This window comes from Pyrus communis, chromosome 16 (assembly GCF_041283825.1).
Source record: "Pyrus communis isolate YQ-2024b chromosome 16, ASM4128382v1, whole genome shotgun sequence".
In the NCBI taxonomy this organism is placed as follows: Eukaryota; Viridiplantae; Streptophyta; class Magnoliopsida; order Rosales; family Rosaceae; genus Pyrus; species Pyrus communis.
The window spans coordinates 711,571-733,664 of record NC_142580.1 but is presented as its reverse complement, the minus strand read 5'-3'; the positions used below and the strand labels follow the sequence as shown (position 1 = coordinate 733,664).

Genomic DNA, 22,094 nt, shown 5'->3' with positions numbered 1-22,094 from the left:
ACTGACCAAATCAAATCTCTAATGGGTAGAGAGATTTTTTTAGTGTGCTTGAAATATGATACATATATCATATGTTATTATATAAGTAGAAGAACATTTGGAATAAAATAAAATTTCTACTTGTATAATAATATTTGGAGCACCTCCCCATATTTTAAGTATATTGAAAAATCTCTCTAATAAGTGATGCCAAAAAGTTTGATCATATTTTGTAAGTCACATAATGTGAAGGTTGATGATTGAATTCTTTCTTTAAATTATTATAAAAACAATCTAATTATCAACCGGCACATCATGTAATTCATAAAATATGATATGAAAAGGTGGTCTCCATAACAATTTCCATCTTTAATATATTAATTTGAATTATTAGATTTGAAGTTAAAGTTTATTTTCCAATTAATACTGGTCAATATCGAGGAGTATGGTTGGTACGTATGAACGCAAACGAAAAACGGGCATTTTGCATTAACACATACATATATTCCTTTTATTTCAAAACAACTTTTAGACTTGCAAACGAACTAATTCCATGGAAAATTACGCGTACATGTACCAGGTATGTGCTTACCAGTTCATACTAGCACATTAGGTAGGAGCATAAACATATATATAGTCAAAGTCATGTTCTCTTAAACTATCTATCGTTGGATTAAGATCGAATGACGAGTGACCACAATGTTGTTGGACCATGAGAGGGAGTCAAATATGTGACTTAACATAAGGAAACAATATTATCGTGCACATCTAACTAATGATCAATGTGAAAATATTGTTTGAATGGAGCTAGCAAAGTTATTGAAAACCATTCACCAATGGTACTCAAAGTTGTCCACCTTAAATATGCATTTGAGGTTGAAGTTTGAACAAATGGTGAAACTCAAAGTTGTCCACCTTGAATACGCATTTGACGTTGAAGTTTGAACGAATGGTGACATAAACTGAATCAAACAAATGACCAAGGTAATTAGTTGGCTAATTACAATCGTCTCCTTTGGAGTGGTTAGCAAGTGAAAATAAAGCAAGGCATGGCTTTTTTTTCTTGGGGAGGGGGCAATTCGGTTACAATAGTCTGTCCCTAATTATACGACATATGATATCTGAGTATAATATAGTTTCCTAAACTAATAGCCTAATATATTGCCATTAACTTTCTGTGATTTTTTTTCCACTTCGTTGAATTGTCTATTTGCTTTTTTTGTCTACGTTATTGACGACTCGTGTGAAGCAGCGATATGATTTTACTCTTTTTTTTTTTTTTTGTCTAATAATTTGTGTGAATTATCTTGGAGTTTGGTTTTGATTTCTTTTTTTAAGAGTGTTTGCTAGCTTGATTGCTCTCTATAGGAGAGTTGTTTGATTTTAATTTTTGTTTTAGTTTACTACCTTTTTTGGATCTATGTGTGAAGCATGAAACCTTTTGAATTGTTGGATCTACTTCACTTGGTGTTTTATGATTATGGAGGTGATTAGGTCATGCAATCAACCTATGGGTTTCGTACTCCCTGTCTCAATATATGATTTGAGATTTTATTCTCATACGATCTACGTGTAACACAAGATTTAACGATTTTATTGACCTGTGTAATTTTGCGGTTCCCGATGAGTTCGGACGAATGCTTGAAGTCTACTCATTGCTTTGCTATTAGTGATGCTTTATTGTAATGTTTTTAGACCTAGTTTGCAAGGACCTTTTGGGGATCGAATTATCCATTATATGTATTTGTAATGCTCTTTTTTTAATAAATGAAAGATCGTACTTTTCTTTAAAAAAAATTGTTTCGAAAATGAGATTTATCTTTTGGTTGGACTGAATGGGTTAAGAATAAAGATCGAATGGTTTCGTTGGAGAAATTCTTCCCTGAATAAGGGGTGTTTAAGTACGTAGGGCATGAGCTCATAGACTCCATAGTAAGCAAGAGATTTCAAGCTCACGGTTTGAAGTGGAAAACAGAAACCGGCGACCCGGTCATCCAGTCAATCGAACCACCTCCTACAGTTTCACATTTTGGGACGCGGCAAACCGGTTATGCTAATTGACCAATATATATTTGACACGTGTCATGGGATGAAAACACGATGGAGGCCGGTGTATTTATACGGGCTCAAATTTACTTCTCGTGACCCAAAAATAATTATAGAATTTGGGCCCAGAATGTCCAACCCAGTGTTCAGGAAGGGATGGGCCCAAACTCCTCCTTCCCCCACACATGACACTACTATGGGTTTTATCAGTGTGAATTTTTTTTTTACAGTGCACTACTCATTTTACTACTTAATAATACGATCTAGTGATAAATTTTTTTTCTTTTTCGTTTTTTAGTTAAAACCCTAACATTTGACTTATGTGTATTGCGAGTTCATACCACATTATTATTGATGAAGGCCGCGTACAAACACACGATTTATATTTCATGAAAATTAGACAAAGGTCTTATGATGTAAAACAATATATATGATTTGAGAAAATTATTAGTTGGAAGAAAATTAAATACAAGTGAATAAAAAAAAAACGATATCATATGGTACTGAAATTGTATAGGAAAGAGAATTAATTTGCCATCAATATGTAATGAAATACCTCTAAACGGTCCATTCGCGAAAGTGCTTTACAACTATATTTGACGGAAATGTAAACACGTTTTTAAGTTGTTAAACAACTCACTAGGCGGTTGTGACATCCCGTCCCGAAAATATCGGAAATGTGCTTAGGAAATGACCTTTTTACCCCTAGTTGGTTTTCGTATTATTGTTTTTGGTTACTTTGTGTGGTGTTGGCAAGCTTTGGGGCCACACACACACACCTGCACATACACTGTCTCTCTTCACCCTCTCTCTGTCTCTGTCCCGTGTCTCTCTCTCTCTCCCTTTCTTCTTCTTCTTCTTCCAAAAACGTACGGACCAACACACATACCCCTCAAACTGTGGTGGATCGAGGAAACCAAGGACACATTTGAGCTCGTGAGGTCGAGGGGAACACAACCGTAGCATTTTCAGGTGAGAAACACATCGTTTTCACGTCGATTCGACGATGTCCGTTTTGAGTACTGTTCATGCAAAAGTTATACATTAAGTTTTTGGGTTTTCTGAGCTTGTAGATGTGTTGGTGAGGTCCCAAGGAGCCTCGGAGTGCTTCGTTGGACAAAATTGGACGTCGGGATCGTCCTGCTCGAAGTTGGCCGGTTTTGGAGAATTTGCACAGGTATAATCTCTTAGTTTTAGCCCTTAAAACTTGTTGGGACATGTTCTACTAGTCTAGGGCTTTCATTTGGTCCAAGAATCACGAAAAACGGTCGAGAAACGAGCGAGAAAACCCTAGTTACAGGTTTTCCCAGTTTCCGGCGCCGGCGACGTCGCCGGCGTTCGAATGAAGAAGGCGACGGAATATTCCGTCAATTCTGACGGAATATTCCTAACGCCGTTAACGGATCCGGTTAGTTTTAACGGAATATTCCTGACGGCGTCTGTTGACACCGTCAGTGTGCCTGGCACGTGGCCGCGCGTGGGGGGCACGTAGGTCCGTGCCTGTGCTGGCGCGTGGGGGCGCGTGCGGGGTCCAAAATTTTTTCTAAAAATATGGTTGTGATCCTGAGGTTGTGTAGAGCATGTGGGTATATTCATTTGTCCATTTTGAGCAATGTATGAGAAGTTATTACGAGAAACGGGTTATGTGCTTTAAAGTTAACGTTTTTATAGTTGTTTCGCATCTAGGTGACACGTACCCAGAGGACGAGCGTGCACACGCGAGACAGGGGGGCTACGACCCTTCTACATACCAGTGAGTGGGCTTTTGTTTTCCGTATATACCTATATACATTTATATTCCCAGAAATTGAATTAAAAAGGGTTATTTACCTTATGCCATGCACTTTATTATTTATCGTTTATGCATCTTTGCATGCATTATTTGTGGCATACATATACATATGCATATGTCATATATATTTATATGTGGGTGCTGTGGAGGCATAGGTAAGTGCCAGGTAAGCGTTAATTAACGATTGCATTACATAGTGTTTAGAGATGCTTAGAGAGCTCATAACCTGCACCCCCGGTGTTAGTGCTCCCGCCCAGAGTAGGGCACAGTCCTTCACGTGTTGTTCACCTCCCGCACCATACGCTCAGCTTGGATCCAAGCTAGGTGCATAGGCCTGTCGTACAGACCACATTAGGTGGTTCCGACTCGTAGGTGACCCGCGATTATTCGCACAGCCTTCACGTGATCGTAGCACTAGAGCGTATATATGTGTTACACCCAGGCCTGTCGTACAGACCACCTAGAGTGGTTCCGACTCGTGGGCAGGTTCAGTTGTTGAGTTTAAGATTGAGCTCTATATGCAGCCGTACAGGTCACGTTAGGTGACTCCGGCTGCCAGATGTTATGTTATTGATATGATTCATACCTGAGCACATACATTTCATTACGAGGTTTTGACATGGCATATCTTGAGCATGATTGGCATACCCTTGAGCATGTTGGGCATATCTATACATACGTACATATGTTTATTTCCTGGGAAGTATACAGGTTTTACGGTGAGGGGTTAGAATGTATTTTATGAAATGGTTTTCAAAGAGCTTTGTTTTTGCCCACTCACGCTTTTGTTTTGCGCCCCTCCAGGTTCTAGTTGCTTAGCCGTTGCGGTGGTTTCCCTTGAGAGCTTTTCGGCGTTCTGACAGACACTCCCCATTGTAGGGTCGCCTTCGGGCGTACTACTGTTGTTGTTTTATTTGGACTGCTATAGACCTGCTCTGAATTTGTATCGCACTAACTAGCACTCATTCTAGTACTTGTATGCTAGTTTTTAATTATTCGTACTTTTATATTACTACTTATTAGCTTCCGCACGTGCACATGGCTACGTCACCTTTGTGTGACGGCCAGCACGCTCCGATCTCGGTCGGGGTGTGTCAGCGATTCTTGATAAAGCATTCATTTGTAAGAGCTCTTTTAAAATGACATAAAAACGATTTTAGAGAAAATATTTTTGGTTCCAAAAGTACTTTAAGTGTTCACTTACATTTTTTGTAAAGATTGGTTCCAAAAAGATTTTCTTAGGTAAAGATTCTAAAAATATTTTTACCAAAAGCGTTTTTAATTATTTTAAAAACACTTCTAAATGAGCTATTGAACAAGTATTTATACAAATTTCAATATCTTCTTCTCTACTATTTAATAGAAGCCTCTTCGTCAACTAAAAAAATAGATGAAAATACCATTCTAGCTGTATCAAGAAAACTTAAAAAAAATAATAAAAAAAAATCAAATTAAAAGTTATGAGTAATATAGTAAATCACACAACACAAAGTTTGCTGTTTTTTCCTCTTCCTCACAGAGATGATCCCACCTTACCTCCCACCTCCCTCTTTATCCCACATTTTGTTCCATTGCTCTGTCTCCTCTTTGCTCACACACGTGCTGGGATTGAGATTCACTCTGGATCTTTGTGTTCGGAGTCTACGGATCAGGAATCCAGACCTCTCAATTTCAATTCTATTGCCTCTATTAATCTATTTCACTGACTTACTTCACAAAAATTTAAAAACTTGAATGATCAAGATCTCTTTCTTTCTCTTGAACACTCCAGATTTATCAGTCCGAGAGCACCAGACACAAAAATCTGTAGTGGATTTCATTTCATGCAAGTGTGACTTTTGCTATTATTTATAATGGAAAAGTAGTACTATTTACACATTTATTTTTACTTCTCACACAATTCTCTCAATTTCAAACTAATCAATTGAATGAATTTGAAAATATCACACATGCGCTTACGAAGAAATACTTACCACACAAGCAGTTGAGACGAAGATAAAAGCATTTTACGGCCAAGTCGAGTAAAGAAAACGACATCACTTGGTTAGCCCGGAAACCGGGGGTAAGTAGATTGTTGTTGAAGAAAAAAAATCTTTAATCTTTATCCTTGTCGGTTAAAACAACCTGGCCATTTGACGTCTGCAAGTCCCAACTCCCCCAAGGTTGTCTTCCGTTACGACACTTAACACGATAATTTGACCTTATACTTGTGTTATCCATCCACGCTTCCGACTTCCAAGACGGAAAATAATAATATCTCTGTTCCTCTTTGTCCTTCAGAACACAGATTTTCCATTTGTATTGCACTCGCAGAAGAAGCAGAGCGGCGGAATTAGAGATCGTGCAGAGAGAGAGAGAGAGAGATGGGTTCTCTTCAGGAGGAGGAGCGATCGCTTTTGGAAGATGGACTTATTCAGGTTCTTCTCTCTCTCTCTCTCTCTCTCTCTCTCTCTCTCTTGACTTTTTTATCTGAAAGTTGTGATCTTTTGTTTGATTTCGATGTTTGGATCTCAAAAATTTGATCTTTGATGTGAGTAATATAGGGTTAATTTGGGCACAAATCGATTCTTTGATTAGCTGCTGTTAGGGATTTTGAATTTTTAATATTAAACTGAAATTCGATTGGGAAGGTGGGTTAGACTTTTAGTCAATTGGTGTTTTGGGGAAGCTATTTTACTTTGGTGTATGATTAAAATTAATCATTTGAAGTTAGATGGGTATCCCGCGATTTCTGTTCACGTTTGAATACTGATCATCTGTTGCCATTAGTGGGTTTGGGATTGTTTTTGTTCGTCTCCAAGTGCTTTTTAAGAAGCATTTATAGTAGGTGACCCACCAGAAGCACTTACGACTTTACCTGAGAAACGCATACCGAATCTCTTGAATTAATAAAGATGGCAGTGTGTTTTTAATAAAAGCACACTTATGAACAGAAGTGTTTCCTATGGAAGCAATCGTAAACGAGGTTTCGAACAGCGTGACACTATTCACATGATGTGTTTCTGTTGCATCTGCAGAAAGAAGGTGACGGGCGGTACACTGGAGATGGCTCAGTTGACATTAAGGGGAATCCTGTTCTGAAACAAAATACTGGGAATTGGAGAGCTTGCCCCTTCATTCTAGGTGATGTTTTGTTCTTCACTATACATAGCTCTTGTGCATCAAAGATGTTTACGTGATTATAATACATATGCTATGTTACAGGTACCGAATGTTGCGAACGTTTGGCCTACTATGGGATTGCCACTAACCTGGTTACTTATCTTACACACAAATTGCACGAAGGAAACGTGTCTGCGGCAAGGAATGTTACTACTTGGTCAGGCACTTGCTATCTTACACCTCTGATCGGGGCTGTCTTAGCAGATGCTTATTGGGGGAGATATTGGACAATTGCTGTTTTCTCCATCATTTACTTCATTGTAAATACAATTTCAATTTTGTTTTTTCTTCCCATTTTTTGGGTGCTTATAGAATTTCATCTCATATACATGCACACATATATGTATATGTATACATATTTGGGGTTAGAGATATAAATGTGCTGATATGTTTACTAATTATTATTTGGTGTAGGGGATGGGTACTTTGACGCTCTCTGCAGCAGTTCCTGCATTGAAGCCTCCACAATGTGTGGATTCGGTTTGTCCTTCCGCTTCTCCAGCACAGTATGGAGTGTTCTTCTTTGGACTCTATCTGATTGCTCTGGGGACTGGTGGCATCAAGCCATGTGTTTCGTCCTTCGGGGCGGACCAGTTTGATGATACAGATAAAATGGAAAGAGTAAAGAAGGGATCCTTCTTCAACTGGTTTTACTTTTCTATCAACATCGGTGCTCTAATATCGAGTTCTCTAATAGTCTGGGTTCAAGACAATGCTGGGTGGGGTTTAGGATTTGGTATACCTACATTGTTTATGGGCATTGCTATTTTTAGTTTCTTTTCAGGCACACCCCTATATAGATTTCAGAAACCAGGGGGAAGCCCTGTTACAAGAATGTGCCAGGTTTTGGTTGCAACATTTCGTAAGTGGAATTTGGACGTCCCTAAAGACAGTAGTCTCCTTTATGAAACACAAGATAAAGTCTCTGCCATCAAAGGAAGTCGTAAGCTGGAGCACAGTGATGAACTGACGTAAATTTCTTCTTACTGTGTTATTTCCTTGGGAATAATTATTTGGATTTTACATAATCACACATTTTCGCAGAAAACTTAAATGACGAATTTTCAAATTGCTATACAAAAGAAAATGGAATTTTGTTTTCGTGCTATGTTAGTACAATCTGTTCCTTTGCTTTTCATCATGTTGTATTACACATAAAAGTTTGATTGCATTTTATTGAGGTCCAAAGCACTGTAAGAGTTTAGTATGTCAATTGTTCCTAAAACTCTGAGCATTGTTTTTGCTGCAGATGTCTTGATAAAGCTGCTGTGATATCAGAAACTGAGACCACAACTGGGGACTTCTCCAATCCATGGAGGGTTTGTACGGTAACACAGGTGGAGGAGTTGAAAATTTTAATCCGCATGTTTCCAATCTGGGCTACTGGAATTGTCTTTTCTGCTGTTTATGCTCAAATGTCGACTATGTTTGTGGAGCAAGGGACGATGATGGACACATCTATTGGTGCTTTCACCATTCCCCCAGCCTCCCTCTCAACATTTGACGTCATTAGTGTTATTTTCTGGGTCCCCGTGTATGACAGGTTTATTGTCCCAATTGCTAGGAGATTTACTGGTAAAGAAAGGGGCTTCTCAGAGCTGCAACGGATGGGTATTGGTCTCTTTCTTTCAGTGCTATGCATGTCGGCTGCTGCTGTGGTAGAGATTAACCGGTTGAATGTTGCAAAGGAGCTTGATTTGGTTGACAAAGAGGTAGCTGTACCGATGACTATCCTTTGGCAAATACCACAGTATTTCTTGTTGGGTGCTGCGGAGATATTCACATTCATTGGGCAGCTTGAGTTCTTCTACGACCAATCTCCAGATGCTATGCGGAGTCTATGCAGTGCATTGTCGCTTCTGACGACTTCGTTGGGGAACTATCTGAGCTCCTTGATTCTAACAATTGTAACGTACTTCTCAACAAAGGATGGGAAGGCTGGATGGATACCGGATAACTTAAACGGAGGTCATCTGGATTATTTCTTCTGGCTCTTGGCCGGACTCAGCCTCTTGAATATGTTGGTGTACGTTGTCTGTGCCAAGAGGTACAAAAAGAAGAAGGCTTCTTAAGGCTTTCTCGAGGTGTCGCCTTCGGCACACCCTCAAAACTGCAAACGGAAGAAACTGAAGAAGTGTTAGTAATGCTTTTCTGATTTGATGACGATGAACCCCTTTGTATAAATCACCCTGTTACTAGTAATTTGTAAACAGAAGCTACAAGCTCTGCATTTTCCTTCAAACAAAGTCATTTGGGATTATAAAGAAATGTGTGTTATTCGCAATGATTCTCTCCTTAAGTTGTGCAATTTTTAAACCATTCGTGCTTTCTGAGTTTCTTCTCCTTGGTTGTTTGATTGGTACAAGACCCTACACAAGAGATGATGTGGCCGGGCAGCCCTGTTGAAGTTTTCTGGTGGGAGTTGGATGCACAACATTTTTGCCTCATTCGTTATAAACTAATATAACAACAAAACTTTATCTTACTAAGTGGGTTGACTGTATAAACCTTAGAAGGTTGCGCTTGACAAGAGGCCCCCTCTACTACAGTAGTGGTGAAGAGGAGTGTTGTCCTTGCATCGTGGCGTGGGTTCGAATCCTGTCGGCTCATTAATCTAAAATCCAATTTAACAAATTTATCTTTTGATAAAAAAAAAAGATAAATAAATAAAAACATGAAAACAAGCTTTCCAAAGTCTCTTTTCAAGTTTTTCTTAGATTTTCCTTAACATTTTGCATTAAATCTCTGTCTTATGATTGCATTTTCTAACATAAACATATGTCATGTCGATCTTCTTTTCGCCTGTGTAGTCTTACGTTATCGATCATAACCCGCATAAAAAAAGATAAAATAAGCGTTCAACAACCGACGCTCTATGTTCAAGTTGAATCTTGATGGTGATGGGGTGTGTGTGTGGCCAACCATTGTTGCGTGTCATCGGCAAATTAAACGAATGACAGTGAAGTCTATGGACTCGGGGGCTACGGGACCTTCAATTACGTCACCTTTTCATCAATTATTGCTCACGCGACGAACCAATAAAAGGTTGATTCTTTTTATCTAATCGTCTTTTGGATTCTCTGAAACAACAGAAATCTGATATATATAAAATTATTATTAGCATTTTAAAATTTTTATTTTACATTTCAAATTTTTTATATTAAAAAAAAAATACAAAATGTAAAATATAATTTTTAAAATATCAATAACATTTAAAAATAAAAGATATATATATATATATATATATATATATATATATATATATATATAAGAGAGAGAGAGAGATGGCTTCTGAGACTGAAGAGACAGCACTCTTAGAAGATGTTCTGCAGGTTCAAATCTTCTACCTCTTCCATCTGCTCCTTAAATCTTAGCACTGCAAAATAATCAGAATGATTTGTTTTTTACTTCTTTTTTATTTCCCCAATCTTTCCGTACATTCTTCTGCATCTTGAAGTGGTCTGATTTCATTTTCGTGCCATAGTTGCTGTTGAATCATAGATTTGTATAACTAATCTGGGTTTTTCTAAAAATAAAAAATTTAGAAGCAAATGAGTTGACTTTTGCTTTCTGAGTGATTGTACCAAGTCTTCCAGGCAGTCTCCAGGGGTCAGCTTCGACTTGCTTCAAATTTAGGGACTGCATTCAATTGAGATTTTGAATGATTTTAATTATTTTAATGAATCAAGGATATTCAATCATGATTTTAAGTGATTCTTTAAAATTTAATGTGTATTCAATTAGGATTTTAAGATAGGTTATTAAAATTTTTAGAAATCTGGTGTATTCAATTATAATTTTAACAAAGTTTATAACATTCAAGTATTTTCAATTAGAATTTGAATTTAAAGAATTTGGAAAAGTTGAGGAATTAGAGAGAATTTGAGAAATTTTATAGTATTCACAAATCTCATCTCTTCCCGTGAGATTTCGAGGGAACATAAAAATCTCTCAAATTTTTAATTGAATACACCCCCTTAACTCACTTCAGTATGTTGTCCAATATCTTAGTGGACGCTGAATTTTGATTCATACATTTCGGATTCGAAACTCCTCCTGAATTATTATAATAGTCCCCGTAATAATAACAAATCTTTCAAAAAAAAAAAAAAAACTCACTTCGGATTACGATCATGTTTTGTTCTATATGATACCTATCGCTGCTGGGATTGTAATAACACATACTCAGTTTACATCACTTACATTTTTTCTGTCCCGCTTTTGTTTTTCCTTTGGTTTAAGATCATGTTTTGTTCTATATGATCTGTACGATGTTTTATGTTCTGTCTCCAGAATGAAGGCGGTGGCCTCTACACCGGAGATGGTTCAGTTGACTCCAGGGGGAACCCTGCTCTCAAAAATAATACCGGACAGTGGAAAGCGTGCTCCTTCATTCTTGGTGACATGCTGTCCTTGACCTCTGCTCTCATGTGTCCGATAATCTGTTCTTTTCGTAATAGTTGTAGTGTGTGTGTATATATACAATGCAGGTACGTTCTTTTGTGAACGGTTGGCCTTCTATGGGATTTCTACCAATCTTGTCAACTATTTCACTGACAAACTGCACGAAGAAACTGTCGTTGCTTCAACGAGTATCACTAATTGGAAAGGAACTTGCTACATTACACCCCTCATCGGGGCAATCTTAGCTGATACCTATTGGGGAAGATATTGGACCATTGCCGGTTTCACTATAGTCTACTTAATTGTAAATATTAGAAATGATTTCGTTTTTTGTTTAACATAAAAGTTCATGCATCGATTCTCCTCACTTGTTGAATGATTGTGATTTCGTGCAGGGAATGTGTACTCTGACTCTCTCAGCATCAGTTCCAGCACTTAAACCTGCTGAATGTGTTGGTTCCGTATGCCCTACAGCTACGACTGCACAGTATGCAGTACTGATTGCTGGACTATATCTGATTGCGTTAGGGACAGGTGGGATCAAACCTTGTATATGGCCATTTGGGGCAGACCAGTTTGATGATACCGATCCCAAGGAAAGAGTGAAGAAGGGGTCGTATTTCAACTGGTTTTACTTTTCTCAAAACATTGGTGCTATTATAGCAAGCAGTTTACTGGTGTGGATTCAGGAAAATGTTGGGTGGGGTATTGGATTTGGAATTCCCACAGCGCTTATGGGTGTTTGTATTGCAAGTTTATTGATTGGCACACCTCTATATCGATTTCAGAAACCAGGCGGAAGCCCTCTAACAAGAATGTTCCAGGTTTTGGTTGCAGCGTTCCGTAAAAAGAATGTGAAGGTGCTCGAGGACAGTGTTCTCTATGAAACACAAGATAAATGTTCTGCCATTGAAGGGAGCCGTAAACTGGAGCACAGCAATGAACTGAGGTAGTCCTCTTCTCTTTAATTTTCCAGGATTCGGTTGCATATTTCACGAAACATTGCTTCTGGAGTACATAGTACTTTTAATCTACCATGTCTTTGCTGCAGGTGCCTTGATAAAGCTACTTTAATCACAGACACCGAGATTGCATATGGCAACTTCTCCAATCCGTGGAGGCTCTGTACCGTTACACAGGTAGAGGAACTGAAGATTTTGGTCCGCATGTTTCCTATCTGGGCCACAGGAATTGTGTTTTCTGCTGTGTTTGCCCAAATGTCAACACTATTTGTGGTACAAGGGAAGCTAATGGATAGAACCGTGGGTTCTGTCACCATTCCTGCGGCCTCTCTCTCATTTTTTGATTTCGTAAGTGTCATTATCTGGGTCCCCATCTACGATAGCATAATCACCCCAATCGCTAAAAGGTATACACACAAGGAGAGGGGCTTTTCGCAGCTGCAACGGATGGGAATTGGGCTGTTCGTGTCCATTCTATGCATGGCAGCCGCTGCATTGTTAGAGATTAAGCGATTGCAGCTTGCCAGGGAGCTCGGTTTGGTCCACCAAAAGGTTGCTGTTCCACTGAGTATACTTTGGCAAATTCCCCAGTACTTTTTGTTAGGCGCCGCAGAGGTCTTCACGTTCATTGGACAACACGAGTTCTACTACGAGCAAGCACCAGACGCGATGAGGAGTTTGTGCAGCGCCTTGTCGCTGCTGACGAATTCATTGGGAAATTACCTCAGCTCATTGATTCTGACGATGGTAACAGCCATCACGACCGAGGGCGGGAAGGCTGGATGGATTCCGGATAACTTGAACGAGGGCCATCTCGATTACTTCTACTGGCTTCTAGCTGGACTCAGCTTCTTAAATTTGGTGGTGTACATGGTGTTTTCCCGAAAGTACATAGAGAAGAAGGCTTCTGCTGCTGCCTAAGATATTCTTCTTCGACAAGGCATTGTTTTCCAATTGGTATACATAGATTGAATTCTGATGTGAAACATGTTTCCAAGATGCTGTTATTTCCACAATTATATGGGAATGGATCCGTGATACTACTTTTTTTTTTCACACGTTTATGTGGTGATCAGTTCATAATGTATTTTATCAATTCAAACTGTTTATATTTGAGGTCTTCCCTCAAAAATCATGTATTGCCAAAAATCACAAAAATTTGAAACTACATGACCATTTGGATTAAAAGTTCAGGGTTTATTTGTAGAATCGTAGGACGACTCCAAGCCTACAAGACTTTCCAGTTTGCGAGGGTCGGGTTTATCGTACGCAATCTTATACTTATTTTGTAAAATGACTGTTTCTATGACTCAAACCCGTGATCTTTGGTCACACATGAGTAACATTTTCGTTGCATTAAGGCCCGTCCTCTTTATTACAAATGAACGTCTTAAAATTTTTAGATTTGTCTAATTTCTTGTAAGAATGGTATCTGTATACAATTTGATATAAGTATATTTCGTAACGCCAAGCTTGGGCCTAAATTTCTGATTCCCAAAATCCGATGGACCCACGCTCCGTCTAACTAACTCAACCCGAATTGGCTTAACCTAAACCATTCTTCCACCTCCTTCCAAAACTCTCATCTGAATCCGCCTATCTGCCTTCGCCATCCTTACTCCTTCGAAACCCTAATTCTCCACCGATTCCTTCCTTCTCCGACTCCGACGATGAGGCCGATCCTGATGAAGGGGCACGAGAGGCCCTTGACTTTCCTCAAATACAACAGGGACGGCGACCTCCTCTTCTCCTGCGCCAAGGACCACAACCCCACCGTCTGGTTCGCCGACAACGGCGAGCGCCTCGGTACCTACCGCGGACACAACGGCGCCGTCTGGTGCTGCGATGTGTCTAGAGACTCCGCCCGCCTCATTACCGGCAGCGCCGATCAGACCGCCAAGCTCTGGAACGTTCAGACCGGTCAGCAGCTCTTCACCTTCAATTTTGACTCGCCGGCGAGGGCTGTCGACTTCTCCGTCGGCGATAAACTCGCCGTCATCACCACCGACCCCTTCATGGACGTTACGTCGGCGATTCACGTCAAGCGCATCGCCAGTGACCCCGAAGATCGTAAGCTTCTTTGATTTTCCCACTCCTTTTGTATTGCTTTTGGGTTTATCTAAAATTGGATGTGGAATAATCGGCGGATTCGAATTTTCAGAGGTTGGGGAATCGGCTCTGATACTCAAGGGACCTCAGGGAAGAATAAACAGAGCTGTTTGGGGCCCTCTGAACAGAACCATCATAAGCGCTGGAGAAGACGCAGTTATTCGCATTTGGGATTCTGAGGTGAGTGTACATTGTACATTGGCTTGCCGTGACGTTATTCAATACTTGCATTGGAAATCTGAAAGCTTTTTCTTTAATTTGATTGGCTCTAAGTGTTTTCGATTAACTTGCAGACTGGTAAGCTACTTAAGGAGAATGATCCGGAAGTGGGTCACAAAAAGACCATAACTTCACTTGCAAAATCTGTAGATGGTTCCCATTTCCTCACCGGTTCGCTAGATAAATCTGCCAAGGTAATGCATCTGATAATCTTCCTACTTTGTTAACAGAGTTGTATATAGGTTTCGTATTTTTACTGTGTTTTGTGTTTTGTGTTGCATATGTTTTAGCTGTGGGATACTAGAACGTTGACTCTTATCAAGACCTACGTGACAGAGCGTCCAGTCAATGCCGTTGCAATGTCTCCTCTTTGTGATCATGTATGTAACTGTAATCTCAATTTTGTTTGCATTATCTTGCATGTTTCCAAAATGTTGTCTTTTCGGTATTTCATTTGCTAAAACTCTCATTTGCATCCCAACTTGTTTTGAGTCAATAATTTGCTGACATACTAAGATAAAATTGGAGTTAGTAGAAATACGATTAAATGCTTTCTATCATTCACATACACGTACTGAATAGTTTGTAACTTTGTGTGTTAATTGCTAGTTTTAACTTTGGTGAATGATGATATGTACTAAAGACGCGTATTCCTTTGTATCTGGTATATATGCACTATTTTCCTGGTTCATTATAAAAGAATTATTTTTATGAAAACAAAATTCCTTGTTGGCTATCCAGGTGGTACTTGGTGGTGGTCAAGATGCATCAATGGTCACCACAACTGATCATCGTTCTGGGAAATTTGAAGCCAAATTCTATGACAAGGTAAACGATATTACTTTTTTTTATTTGTAGCATGAAGGTTCTTGGTTGTTGTCTCTTCAGTAAGTGATTTTTTTATTTAAAATTTCATATACATAGATTCTTCAAGAAGAGATTGGAGGTGTTAAAGGACATTTTGGACCTATAAATGCTTTGGCGTTTAATCCCGATGGAAAAAGGTATAGTTAGTTCGTACTCTTTAACTACTTTTGTTGGTTTCATGATTTGTGAATACATAATGAACAAACTCTTCTTAACTATAGTTGGATTTGATTACCATTAGATAGTTTTTGCTACATAGTTTAGGAATTCCTTATTACCTTTGTCTGTGCAATATTGATTTTGCTAATGTTGATTGATCCATTTTTCATGCCCTTTGCGATATATTTTTACAAGAACTATTTGTTTAGCTAGAAGATCTAATTTAGTTTTAAATCAAGATGAAATCGTGCATAAACATTACACATCTTATTTACGTAAATTGGTAATAATGGTATCCTTGTTATCAATTGATGATGGATGTGTTTTAACTTATCATCAGCCTGTATGAATTGAGATAATTTTCCTGCAAAAAAAAAGAATTTGATGTTTGCGATTTTGAGGTTATCTTAATATTTTTGGGTTTTTGTTTATTCTCTTTAACAGTTTCTCGAGCGGAGGTGAGGATGGTTACGTACGTCTACATCACTTTGATTCTGATTACTTCAACATCAAGATTTAGATCTGCAGCTTGATATTAACTCTCGCCTTGGAGGTTCGGGAAAGGCTACTTCTCCCTTCCCAAACTAGCCGCGTTGAGCATTTACTTTTGTAGTTCTGGGATTGTGATTCAACAAACCATGTTCTGTGTTTGCTGCTTGTCGTTGGAAGGAAAACAGTTTTGTAGAAGATTTATAGGTGATATAATCACATTTATCCTTCTGGTTGTCCCAATAACTTTTTATTTAGAATTTGACTTGTAATTTTATGATCCGTCGTCGAATTACACGGTATCCTTATCACTATTCTGGTAGATGAAGCTCATGGTACTTACAGCAGAAGTATATCCCCCATCAAGAACGAGATTATGTCCGGTTATAAACCCGGCGTCTTTGCTGGCCATGAACAATGCAGCTTCTGCAACATCCTCCACGGTCGCCCATCTACCACGCAACAAGCTCCCCCTCTCTCCCACAATTCTGCCTACATCTTCTGCCGTCATGTCCATTTTCCCGAGATGCCATCTGTAGGAATCGACGAGCATCTCCGAAGGAACCCCGTGAGGGGAAATGTTGTTCACGCGAATGCCATGCACTCCCAGCTCGCACGCGGCACTTCTTGCCAATCCGTTGATGGCCGCCTTTGACAATGTGTAGGCATGTCCTCCGAGGCCTCCCATGATACCAGCCGAGCTCGATGTGCAAATGATGCTCCCTCCTCTTCCACCGTTGATCATGGCCGCTGCAGCGTACTTGATTCCATGCACAGCCCCGAGAACGTTGACTGAGAGGAGGTGCATCACCTGCTTCATGTCGAGGCTGGTTATGCTCCCCGGGGGACCGGGAACACCGGCATTGTTGATCATGATGTCAAGTCGGCCTTTCCATTTGAGTGCAAGCTCGACAGCTGATTCAACATCAGCTTCCTTTGACACATCACAGTGTATGTAGCGGCCGTCAATAGAATCAGCCAGTGTAGCTCCCAACTCGTCGAGTATATCAGCAACAACGACGTGCGCTCCGTGTTGAGCGAATAGCTTGGCTGTGGCAGCTCCAATCCCTCGTGCACCCCCAGTTACGACTGCAACTTTGTTCGCCAACCTAACCAAACCAAAGCACATAAAAACCGCGTATATACAAATAAACATAGAATCACCAGGAGTTTCGGCGAAAGTTTACAACCAACCTCTTTGAAGGCGGCCTCTGCGCCTCATCTTCATCGTGCATCGGAATAGATGGCTCCATATTTTCAGTCAATTGGATTGAGTTTTTGACGGTATATAATGCAACTTCAGATTGGTGTAGAAGCTAAGCAAGTTGAGCATTGCTCCTTACAAGTTTTGATTATTCAATCCATGCACACTTTCCATTCCTTACAACTAGTTCCAACCCATAAGAGTCCGGTGGCCTACTTTTTTTTATTTTTCTTTCTTCGTTTTGGGACAACCGTTTCACTTTTCCGTTTGAATTTTCACTTTGGTTATGAGCCTCCCCAAACTTGAAGGAAGGCCGATGCTCCTCCCATCGGTACTTCTGTCGAGTAATCCATCCAATTAGGGGTATTTTTTGTCCATTGGGCTTCATCTGGGCCGCACAGCCCAATATTGTCCCTGGTGACCTTCAGCCCAATGTACCAGAAAACTTCCCGATTTTTCTTCATTGACTGAAAAAAAAATATAAAACAAAAAAATAAAACTGAAACCAGCAAGAACGAGAGGTATTTGTTACGGTGGATAATGGTAACTACAATACGAATCCGCACTCTGAAACGACCTTGAACACTCCGACACCGAAAGCCGGCGTGGACCACGGAAGCCACCACCATCACAGCGCACCCGGAACCAAAAGGGGCTGAATATTTCAAAGCAATGGCAGCTGAGGGAACGTCGAAGAAGATGATAGCGACGCAGGCGGAGATGGTGGAGAATCGGGTGCCGATTCCTTACAGAGACCAGTGCGTCCACTTGCTGATCCCTCTGAACAAGTGCAGGCAGGCGGAGTTCTACCTCCCGTGGAAGTGCGAGAACGAACGCCACACCTACGAGAAGTGCGAGTACGAGCTCGTCATGGAGAGGATGCTCGCGATGCAGAAGATCCGCGAGGAGGAGGCCAAGTTGAAGCAGGGAAATAAGAAGGGGCAGCCGATTCCTCTCATTCCCAACACCGCCAACGCTTAGAACCCACCATCCGTTATTGGGTAATTCACTATTTCATTGTTTTGCTTCTTCAATTTCTTGTTTTTGGCATTTTAATTTCAACTTTTGGTTCTTTTATTAATGGGTTTGCTGTTAATTGCTCAGTATTGTGTGTTTTTGGGATGCTATTGTGGAATTTTTCGGGGCGATTATGGAACCTAGGGTTTGTGTTGAATTGGGCTCAATGCAGTTTCTAAGAGAAATATGGGGTCTTGTATTTAGGATTTCTTCACTCATGGGTTCAAGCTTGAAGAAAGATTTGGGTGGAGGGGTAGAAATTTGGGATTAAACATCAGCTGGTATCAGCTTGGGAATTTAACCAATGTTCAAATGGGATTGTGGTCCTTTTGAAAACTGTTAATTTTTGGGATAATGTCAGCTCAGTCTAATGAAAATCAATGATTTGGGATTTGGGATTTGGGATTTGGGTCACCCTCTAATGAATGAAAAAAACATTATCGGCTTTGAAATCGGCATCTTTATCTAGTTAGTGGATTTTCCTTTTAGATCCTTTATGGAGTCTTAGTAGTATAGTGTGAATTATGTTGGTGTTCAGTTTTTTGATGGCTGTATATAGTGCACTTGCTTTGTACTAACATATAGCAAGCTTACATATGACCTGAACATGAAGAAGCTGTGTTTTCACATGAACATGTACAATTGTATTTTCTTTTTAGAGAAGCCAATTGAAGACAAGTGTGGGAGGATACGTATAAACTGGTCGGCGGGATTTATTTGTGTGTGAGATGTCCTTTTGATTTTCTTATTGTCTGGTAATGTAATTTATACAATGGAGCATTCAGCAGTGAAATTCTTCTAGTTGGTTAGTGAATTTAATGCCATGTTATGGAAAATTCAAGAGTCCCAAGTTTCTTCGTGTCATGTTAGTGTGTGGCTGCTTGTCGGTCAATATTTGCAGATTTCAATAGAAGGATAATATTACAATTATTTTGACTCTAGAATTGGTTTTATTAGCATATCAGCATATCCTATCCCCAAGTGACTTAGGAATTTGAATTACTTACTAATTTATTAGAAAGTTCATTGGGTTGGTCACATATAGCGGGTCTTGAATGTGCGACCATTAGGTTAAAAGCCCAATGCTCTAACAACTGAGTTATAATCGCCGAGATACAACCTGTACTTTTGAATGTACAACTTCTGTACCCCAAGACAACAGAGCCGTCACACACACCCTGCGTCTCAGGGGGAACCAGAAAACGCCTTTCATTTTCTCCCCCTTTTTTGTCCTTGCCACCTTCCTTCCTTTACCTCAGAGGAAAGGGCTGATAGCCAGGCTGTTTAAGGATTGGGGCTGGAGGTAATATAGGGTGAGGTCATTTCTGATAGTTCTACAATGTGGGGGCATTTCAAGTTAACTAGCACTCCAAGAAGCTTCTTTGTCATTCTAAATCCCATTTAGGTGGGATTTTTAAAGGGGAGCACAACTCAAACTACTGATCAAATGAAAGCGAGAAGATGAGCAACGTCAAGGCGTGTCAACTATCTAGCTCGTTCTCATATTTGGACATGGAATAGAGATTTTTCTGGCATATATATATCTGGCAGCCCACATTCATGTATATCCTGCATCATACATTCCCTCTTCTCTCTGTTTTTCCAGCGAAGTATAGAACAAGTATCTTGACTAATATTTATGCACCCAAACTGGGAAACCAAAAATTTCAAAATCTCATCATTTTGATTCATTCAGCCAAATAAAAACGTGTCGCCTTGATACATTTCAATCTTTCCTTTTTTGTATAAAAGAAACAGAAAGTTCTCATGGAAAAGTTTCTGATAAAGTAGTTTATGAATGTATTATCATTTCTAAGTACATACATTTGTGCACTCAAATATGCAATTATGCACACACTCGTAACCCGATCACAATTGAAAGTCGAGAGTAAAAGACCCTCAAACAATACACTTACCCCCAGTTTCTGTTGCTGCTTTCAGTAACCGATGATCACATGGCCAGAAGCCTTATTTTTCAGTCTTACTTTCGTTAGTTCAATTTACTGGTTCTGCCTACTTACTCTGGCTAAATTTTTTGCAGGAAGCATAAATTTGTGAGGTGTGGATGTTTTGATGCTTTTTACCGCAACTGATGAGAAATTTCTCGGGACTCTTTTGTACTGAGACAAATGTTATAGACTCGGTCCTTTCGCTTTCTCAGTTGTGCAACCAGTTTCATAGTATTCAAATAAATTTAGTCCCGCATTGCTTGACATTTGTATTCTGATTTTCCGAAACGGTAATTGCATGTTCTTGCTCGTTTACTGTATTGGATCGGGTATCAAATAGATGGTAAAAGTCTACGCTTCAACCTTTTTTTTTAGCTTTTTTGGCGCACATTCACTTCAACTTTGGATCAAATTCAGTTATACTGGATACCGAGGAAGTCTTGGGAAGCCTGTGCTTAACTGGGATTCAATTGGGCTGGCCTCATTGAACCTTTGGAAAGCCCTCCACTATAGAGGAGATAGGTTTCGGCCTTACAACCCCTTGCATCTTGAGTTCAACACTTCTTTTCCGCTCTATTTGATAAATATTTTGTTTTTAGTTTTTGTTTATTATTATTTTTTTAAATTGAAAGGCAAAACTTTGAAACTCAAAATGGTAGTTTTTCGTTTTAAGAGAAATGCTAAATAGACTCTCAAAACTGGGACTCTCCTAGACTCACTGCCATTTCATGTTTTTGGCATGTTGGTATGATAATTCACGTTAAACTGTGAGGTGACATAGAGTCCCTAAAAAAGTCTTATTTTGAGAGGGGTCATGTGAGGGAGATCAAAATTTCAAATCAAATTTGTAAACCAAATGATATATCATCAATAAAAATTAAACACATTAATCAACGTATAAGTATGATCATATCATTTGATTTAAAAAATTTAGTCTTCCTAGTATTATCTTTATGATAGAGTCTCTTTTAACATTATTAATTTTTTTTTAAAGTTAGGAAACGGCCCTTAGATATCGCAGGTTTATTTGGACTTTGGTAGAATTGAGAGAATAAATAATAATGATCCAAATTGGAAATTGATTGCAAAGTGTGTATAAAATCCATGACGACATTCACAGATGGCGTGGAAGTGAAGCATTTTGAACGTGTCAGCTATTGATGAGCGATGATGTCCCTTGCATGGCAGCTTACGTGCATGAGAGGATAGTTCTAGGTCTTGGAAACAGCCAATCGCATGTTTAGTAAAAGCAAATTGCGATCAATTTGCGGTTTCATTTGTAACATTCAAAATTCAACCACCTAATTCCAATATCCCGTGGGCCCAACTTCTTTATTCATCACATATTCCCTAGACTCTGACCATGCACATATAATATATAAATAAATAAATAAATATATATATATAGAGAGAGAGAGAGAGAGAGAGAGAGAGAAGGATCAAAGGTAAATCCAACCAACAAAGCAAAATTATGATATAAAGGAATGGAGATCTTATTCCAAAAGTTGTTGGCAAGACAGTTTAGTCTTCTCATCGATCTAGCTGTTTGTACGCACATGCATTCATATACTACGATATGTGTAGCTGCTATATTTGAATTTTGACTCACATATGGATCTATGATGTAGAGTAGATGTTCGAATGGATCAAAGAACAATTTGGTAAGTGTGTCATTGTAAGTTTCAGTTTAGGTGTCTAATTTGAGTTCATGATCCATACGGCGGAAGAGATTCGGT

At 39.3% G+C, this 22,094-nt stretch overlaps 5 protein-coding genes across 6 annotated transcripts; 4 read left to right on the top strand and 1 right to left on the bottom strand.

The window, feature by feature from the left end:
• The first annotated feature begins 5,808 nt into the window (after positions 1-5,808).
• LOC137730768 (protein NRT1/ PTR FAMILY 8.3) lies at positions 5,809-9,263 on the top strand. The gene is made up of 6 exons (XM_068469727.2): positions 5,809-5,979; positions 6,098-6,234; positions 6,835-6,940; positions 7,022-7,239; positions 7,394-7,950; positions 8,229-9,263. The coding sequence occupies exons 2-6, from the start codon at positions 6,181-6,183 to the stop codon at positions 9,049-9,051; spliced, it is 1,758 nt and encodes a 585-aa protein (XP_068325828.1). The 5' UTR covers positions 5,809-5,979; positions 6,098-6,180; the 3' UTR covers positions 9,052-9,263.
• Positions 9,264-10,222: 959 nt separating this feature from the next.
• On the top strand, positions 10,223-13,533 carry LOC137730767 (protein NRT1/ PTR FAMILY 8.3). Its single transcript, XM_068469726.2, has 5 exons — positions 10,223-10,311; positions 11,273-11,378; positions 11,470-11,687; positions 11,779-12,332; positions 12,435-13,533. The coding sequence occupies exons 1-5, from the start codon at positions 10,264-10,266 to the stop codon at positions 13,264-13,266; spliced, it is 1,758 nt and encodes a 585-aa protein (XP_068325827.1). The 5' UTR covers positions 10,223-10,263; the 3' UTR covers positions 13,267-13,533.
• A 293-nt stretch (positions 13,534-13,826) lies between these two features.
• On the top strand, positions 13,827-16,434 carry LOC137730764 (eukaryotic translation initiation factor 3 subunit I). Its single transcript, XM_068469723.2, has 7 exons — positions 13,827-14,415; positions 14,507-14,634; positions 14,748-14,867; positions 14,964-15,053; positions 15,415-15,501; positions 15,598-15,677; positions 16,144-16,434. The coding sequence occupies exons 1-7, from the start codon at positions 14,016-14,018 to the stop codon at positions 16,217-16,219; spliced, it is 981 nt and encodes a 326-aa protein (XP_068325824.1). The 5' UTR covers positions 13,827-14,015; the 3' UTR covers positions 16,220-16,434.
• Positions 16,423-17,586, bottom strand: LOC137730766 (short-chain dehydrogenase reductase ATA1-like). Its single transcript, XM_088687802.1, has 2 exons — positions 17,383-17,586; positions 16,423-17,297 (listed from the first exon to the last, which is right to left on the bottom strand). Exons 1-2 carry the CDS (start codon positions 17,439-17,441, stop codon positions 16,481-16,483), a joined length of 876 nt encoding a protein of 291 aa, XP_088543928.1. The 5' UTR covers positions 17,442-17,586; the 3' UTR covers positions 16,423-16,480.
• Positions 17,587-17,908: 322 nt separating this feature from the next.
• Positions 17,909-20,678, top strand: LOC137730765 (NADH dehydrogenase [ubiquinone] 1 beta subcomplex subunit 7). Of its 2 annotated transcripts, none has more exons than XM_068469725.2 (2): positions 17,909-18,393; positions 20,451-20,678. In XM_068469725.2, the coding sequence occupies exon 1, from the start codon at positions 18,065-18,067 to the stop codon at positions 18,371-18,373; it is 309 nt and encodes a 102-aa protein (XP_068325826.1). In that variant the 5' UTR covers positions 17,909-18,064; the 3' UTR covers positions 18,374-18,393; positions 20,451-20,678. The 2 variants fall into 2 exon arrangements, with proteins under 2 accessions (XP_068325826.1, XP_088543929.1); XM_088687803.1 differs by lacking the exon at positions 20,451-20,678 and adding an exon at positions 19,069-19,266.
• Positions 20,679-22,094: the final 1,416 nt, after the last annotated feature.

Bases quoted from the DNA above. Each gene is read 5' to 3' on its own strand.
- LOC137730767 (XM_068469726.2), top strand. From the start codon at position 10,264: ATGGCTTCTGAGACTGAAGAGACAGCACTCTTAGAAGATGTTCTGCAG. The intron at 10,312-11,272 runs GTTCAAATCTTC...TTCTGTCTCCAG, and splicing joins TCTTAGAAGATGTTCTGCAG to AATGAAGGCGGTGGCCTCTA. The intron at 11,688-11,778 runs GTAAATATTAGA...GATTTCGTGCAG, and splicing joins TCACTATAGTCTACTTAATT to GGAATGTGTACTCTGACTCT.
- LOC137730766 (XM_088687802.1), bottom strand. From the start codon at position 17,441: ATGGAGCCATCTATTCCGATGCACGATGAAGATGAGGCGCAGAGGCCG. The intron at 17,298-17,382 runs GTTGGTTGTAAA...TGGTTTGGTTAG, and splicing joins CAGAGGCCGCCTTCAAAGAG to GTTGGCGAACAAAGTTGCAG.
- LOC137730765 (XM_068469725.2), top strand. From the start codon at position 18,065: ATGGCAGCTGAGGGAACGTCGAAGAAGATGATAGCGACGCAGGCGGAG.
- LOC137730768 (XM_068469727.2), top strand. From the start codon at position 6,181: ATGGGTTCTCTTCAGGAGGAGGAGCGATCGCTTTTGGAAGATGGACTT. The intron at 6,941-7,021 runs GTGATGTTTTGT...GCTATGTTACAG, and splicing joins AGCTTGCCCCTTCATTCTAG to GTACCGAATGTTGCGAACGT. The intron at 7,951-8,228 runs GTAAATTTCTTC...TTTTTGCTGCAG, and splicing joins GAGCACAGTGATGAACTGAC to ATGTCTTGATAAAGCTGCTG.
- LOC137730764 (XM_068469723.2), top strand. From the start codon at position 14,016: ATGAGGCCGATCCTGATGAAGGGGCACGAGAGGCCCTTGACTTTCCTC. The intron at 14,635-14,747 runs GTGAGTGTACAT...ATTAACTTGCAG, and splicing joins TTCGCATTTGGGATTCTGAG to ACTGGTAAGCTACTTAAGGA. The intron at 15,678-16,143 runs GTATAGTTAGTT...TCTCTTTAACAG, and splicing joins TTTAATCCCGATGGAAAAAG to TTTCTCGAGCGGAGGTGAGG.